At 36.6% G+C, this 5,849-nt stretch overlaps 1 protein-coding gene across 1 annotated transcript; it reads right to left on the bottom strand.

Annotated features, from left to right (window-relative positions):
• Positions 1-254: 254 nt before the first annotated feature.
• On the bottom strand, positions 255-4,687 carry LOC113297055 (probable protein phosphatase 2C 66). The gene is made up of 5 exons (XM_026545453.1): positions 4,015-4,687; positions 1,667-2,041; positions 1,460-1,580; positions 1,143-1,366; positions 255-812 (listed from the first exon to the last, which is right to left on the bottom strand). The coding sequence occupies exons 1-5, from the start codon at positions 4,348-4,350 to the stop codon at positions 255-257; spliced, it is 1,614 nt and encodes a 537-aa protein (XP_026401238.1). The 5' UTR covers positions 4,351-4,687.
• Between the last annotated feature and the right edge of the window lie 1,162 nt (positions 4,688-5,849).

Below are 5,849 nucleotides of genomic sequence, written 5' to 3' on the forward strand. Positions count from 1 at the left end.
CTGACTTTTCTGCTTCTTAGAAGCAAAAAGTCCTTCCAAACACCCTTAGGGTGGTAAATAGCGAAAACTTTTTTTGAAAGCCGACTTTATTAAGAATGAAATTCAAAATTAGGATGTCCTATCATGAAGGAGAACATCCCTGACACAAGAAGGGAGGGTCCGAATTACAGTACATTGATGTCATTAACGATAGTGCTTCTGCAACCAATTTCCGAGATGTTTTCATTTCATTTGGTTTTCTTTCTATGATGTTTTCATAACCATTTTTTCCTCCAACTACCTGTCCTTTTATCACCAGAACCCTGCAAGAATCTAGGAAGATTTAGAAGACTATTAACCCGGCTAACACCTTCTAGGGCAGACCACTCGTCTTCCTCTGCAGTTGAAATGCACTCGGCAAGACTTCTAGTAGACTGGGATCTCTCTGGAAGCTTCTTCTCCTCCATAGATTCAGTAACAGGTACGATTTCATCTGTCCCGCAAAGTGTGTCAGAGTGCTGAAGAATTGAAGTGTGGGAAGAATCTTCACCTCTATTGGAATCCTCCAGATATCCATCTGTTTTGCCCTTGTTCACCTCTGCTGAGGCCATGACATTGGGTTTCTCGTGTTTCTCTTCTGAAGAATGTTCCTCCTGAGGTGAAGGATGGTCTAGGAAAAGACAAACTACAGCACAGTCATCGGCTTTTGATGTAGGGTACTTTAATTTCCACGATCGAACTGCACAATCTACAACAGCTCGGCTTGCTGTTGCACAAGTTGGGGCTGAAGCCACTATATCAACAACTTCCTTGTTTGTTAGAACATCCCATATCTGCACATTTAAGTATTTCAAAAGAATATTATCAGATATAAAATATATATAGACATTTAACTTATATCAGATATAAAATGATATGGAATGCAGAGCAACAACAACCCATATAGTGGAAGTAACATAATCTTGTGCTGAACTGAATCGGCAATTAAAAATGTGTGGCAGTGCCTGGCTGTGATGAATAAGGGTCTGGAAACCCTTGATAGGGTAAAATAAAACAACTATGTGAAACAAAATTCCTATAGTTGCGGATACATGTAAATCAAAGTTTTGTTGTTCTAATATTTAATGCTAATTTATGGAAAAAAAAAAGAGAGAGAAAGATACCCCATCGGTTGCAAGAACTATAAACTCATCTTTCTCCGTCAAACGACGATAAGAAACATCTGGAACAGAGATCAAACCATAATCCTTAAGACAAAAATCTCCAAATGCTCTAGCCATTGCTAAACCAGGAGAGTCATTGTTGGGCAACCAAACACGTGAAACCTCTGGTTCATCTTGCAAGGCAAAGACTCTTCCTTTACACTGGCGGATCCTTGCCGCTTCCTCTGTATGTAACAAACATACAATTTTTAGTGTTTGCAGCTATACAAGTGAGCCCCATGATACATGCAAAAGCAGTATCTTAAGAAAAAACATACTCGGAAGATTAGGCTTCAGATCCACAGTCAATTGTACAGCAATCAAGGAGTTATCTTTTTTATCTCTTGTCCCCAGTATTGCTCTAGAGTCTCCAACATTCCCAATCACAAGGTCATGTCCCTAAAGACAGACATATACGTTGAGTGTTCTCAATTCCTTGCTAACGTAATAAAAAAATCAGTTTGAGAGCATCGTAGAAATTATACCTGCTTTATTAATGAGACGGCAGTAGAACCACTGCAGAAACAATCAATTGCTGGATGATGTTTTAAATCTTTGTCCATTAATTTGAAAGCCTTCAAAAAACATTGTTTTAAAGGAAGAAACATCTCAGGGAGTTTTACATTTTCATCGACGTCCACGGAGTCACACCACTCATCATCCATGCTAATGGTTGCCGTTTCTTCTGAATCCACACTTCCCACCACATTATTCTTTTGTTCACCATTAGTAGTAGCCATCCACTGTGTACATAGCTTAAGTGGGAGGGAATCCCGAACTCTTTTTGCAACCAGATGACCATATGGACCATGACCATCGAATACGCCGCAGAAGATTGTATCTTTTCTTGAATTGAAATTCTAGCATAAAATAAAAAAAATCCATTAGCATCCCCTTTTACCAATCACGGATAATCACCTACCGAAAGAACAGAGTGAAAAGAAGTGCCGCAAATCAACCCAAATGTATGCCCTATTATGATTAACGTCAATTTTTTACTGCAATGAAATATTTTTTACGCCGTACCAATTCCAACTGCTGAGTATGTTGATAACAATGCTTCAAAAGAAAAAAAGAAAAAAAAAAAACAAAAACAAAGAGAAGAGTAACCCAAACTTTGAAACAACAGTTGAGATTTTAAAACTCAGCCAGACAGTGATTAAGCACTGTAGCCAAGGAAGATAACATATTTACCCGGTTAAAAATCAAGCAAAGCCAAACCACATTGTGTAGCCAGGTATATATTTGGCTAACGAGACCTGTCAGCTTCTTTTTCATGGTCGCTTAAAAAAATAAGATGAACTTCTCCTCAAGAAGAGGAAACATTCAAGAATACTTACCTTCCTCGTTAACACTGATAAAAGCGATATGAATTATCATATACCGGTGATTTAGTGTTGTAATTAGGGAGGATAACTACCTACTTACGAAGTTGGGTACCAAACAAAGTCACGCCAAATTGTTCAGCTAGACACCTACTTCACCAACAATACTTGTCAGCTGATTTGTCATGGCCGTGTATATTAAGAGGTTGAAAATCTTCTCAGAAAGACATAATGTTCAAGGATCATTAGCTTTAAATACGTAAATAGATGCAGCGTGAACTATATAGTTGCGTTGACATGAATCATCAAGTTGCGTCACTGTGATCAGTACACTATCAATGATTTTCAGCTTATCATTTCATGACGGGAACCATGAAACACAGAAGCTCATTTGCTCGCTTTTACCTTAATCTTACTGTAATACCCTTGTTCGTACAGCATAATGTATTTCAGACAAACTCAAACCGATGAGAAAGATACTAAGAGTTAAAGATATGATGAAAACAAGATTTATACGGCGAAAACAACTCCTAACGTTCCGCAGTAACCCTACCTATAAGGAGGTAACAAGTACTTTTTGATACAAATCCCATAGATCATTCTTACATACACACTTGCTAACAGAGTGAGCTCCTACTTTAAATCCACATTTTACCAGAATCATATGGATCTCAGCGACCTGAACTGATTCTGATTAGAAAACCCCATGACAGTAAAAGAAGAAGAAAGCAATTCATTAAAGACCATAATTTTCCATCTATGTTCCCAATATTTTAAAAAGGTCAGAAGTGTATGCTTGGCTTATCCTTGGAGCGCCTTGAGAGCTTTAAATTTGGTCATATTGTCATTATGTAGGAAAACTCTCACAATTCACAAATGCTTTACATTATCTCATGTCACAACCATATGATATCAACCAAATTGCTTCTATTCTGGGAAATTTTAGAGACATTGCAGTGCTTGGCTATTTGAAACTAAAACACAAGTAATTGAGAATTCTGAGAAGTGTTTATCAGTAGGTAGACTAGAGGTAGGTTTCTCTACACCTTTAGCTGCATATCACAGTCCTAATTACCATCCCCATCGCAATATATACCTTAGAGTTGAATTGATATATGTTTTACAGAGTCAATGCAGAAAAGTTCCCTCACTCAATTGCATTTTAAATAAAATATATCATCACAAAATACACTAGACTTTAAAACAAATAGAATCAAATAATCACTTGATCATCTAGTAATGAAACATAACCAAGACTAAATTCTAAACCCACTAAACAAAAATGCACTTAAAAGAAAAGTGAAAGTTCAAAAAGCAGCTTTAAACCCCCAACAGTGCAAAGTCTACTCAAAAACAAAGAAGAATCTAAATCCATAAAGAAAAGGAGACGCACCCAAAAAAATATACTTATCATAAAAGGATAGTCAAATTGAACACAAAACTAAATCTAGTCAATGAGTGATCACATCGATTAGATTGAAAAATCTAGTGTGAGTAAAAATACTAACCTCCCAAACAAGCATAGCATCTTGATTAGTTCCTTTCTTTCCCTGTTGAGTAAATAGACAAGAAACATCACTAGCTCCATTACCACACATTCTACCAGAGATTTTATGAAGTTCATTTTCTTTAACATTACTTATATCTACTTTTATCCCATTATCACTTATATAATTACTACTCTGATTATATAAATCTCTATTTCTTCCTCTTCTTTTCTTCTTCTTGTTAATACTATTACTACTCTTCAATCTCTTAACAAAAGAAGGAGATTTTGTTAAACCCTCTCCAGAATCTAGGGTTTCTTCTACATCTTTACTCTGTGTTGAATAACAAGAACCCATTTCTCAAAATGAACAACTCTTTTTTATGTCTATCTCAGTCTTCTTACACCCTCTTCTTCCTCAAAATGAACAACGAGAAATGAAAGATCACGGGCACTAAGAAGTGATCAAATTAATTTGATCAGTGGCGGCGTAAAATCAAAAATCCATTCAATAATTTCTCAAAAGAAAATCTCTGCATTAATCTATTTATACATGAATAATCCATGAAAACATAAAAATCTTCATTAATCAAATAATCAGAGACTAATTATCAGAGAGAGAAATTGATTCTGGTTTGTGTATAGATAGAGACACACTGGAAGGAAAACTACTCCATTCCATAGTGGGTGGTAAGTAAGTGTAAACTTCAGGATTACGTACGCCTTGAGATCTTCTCGGCTTTTAATTGCCTCGTGACGTGGAATAATGACAATATAATAAGCCTTTAATGACGTGGAAATATTGGATTCTCTCGATTGTTTCGAAGTAGGTAACTGTTGGGATTTTGACGGTGGGGATTATAGGTGAGGTTAGTTTGAGAAAAAGACAAGACGGGATGGGGGTTGTGGTTGACTTGTGTAAAACCCTAGTAGAATTTGGTTTCTTGATAATTACTATAGTACTTGGTATTGAAATTAGTAGTAAATAGTATTGTTTAGTTAAGTTTTAGTAGTACTTTTTGTCGAGCTGTTTATGCAATCAAAGCACACCAAACAAAGACACAAAAGAGTCAGTCTGTACTGTTTCCAACTGCTTAGAAATGATGCTTTTTTTAGGGTAGGGGAAGAAATGGACAGTCTGGTGCATCAGTGTTTGATACATATACTATATTGCACGGATGTTTGACATAACTTCAACGACGAGGACAAGTCATTTCTTCGTGGGAGGTTTCTTCTTACTCTTACTATTGTGGACTATTATTGCGCGACTCAACAGATGGAATCTCTATGCATAAGTTGTTGGAAAAAAATGTGTTTCACAAAGGATGAATGACACAGAGAAGAAAGTGTTGCACTCCAAAACTTTCAAGGCTTGTATAAATTTCTTTTAGACAAATATTTCTACCCTCCCAATAACAATTGGCGATTACAACAGGTATGCGAAATATTGCCTTCAGGATACAATGAAAGCCCTGCAACGAAAACTGAATTCAAGGTTTGTACCCCTTGATTCAATCAAGAACACACAAAGAGATTTCTGATTTCTGATGATGCTTTTTGAAAAAGAGAAAACAAATTGATTTTTCTTATATGTTAAACGAAACTGGGAGAAGCTATTTATAAAGGGTTTTGCACCTGTTGGGAATAGGTTTTTATTCGCCAACAGGTTTCTATTCACGAAACGTCAGGTTCCTTCATCAACAGACATCAATGGTGTCTTTTGGATTCGAAATTTTCGAACAGGCTTTTATCGGCCAAATAAAACCTTCAGGTCGACCACAGCCTGGGGGGCGATGCCCCCCAGGACCCCCCTTTGGTTAGCGGCGTTGAAAATATTCCAACATAAGTTTTTGTGCG

This window comes from Papaver somniferum, chromosome 7, assembly GCF_003573695.1.
Source record: "Papaver somniferum cultivar HN1 chromosome 7, ASM357369v1, whole genome shotgun sequence".
In the NCBI taxonomy this organism is placed as follows: Eukaryota; Viridiplantae; Streptophyta; class Magnoliopsida; order Ranunculales; family Papaveraceae; genus Papaver; species Papaver somniferum.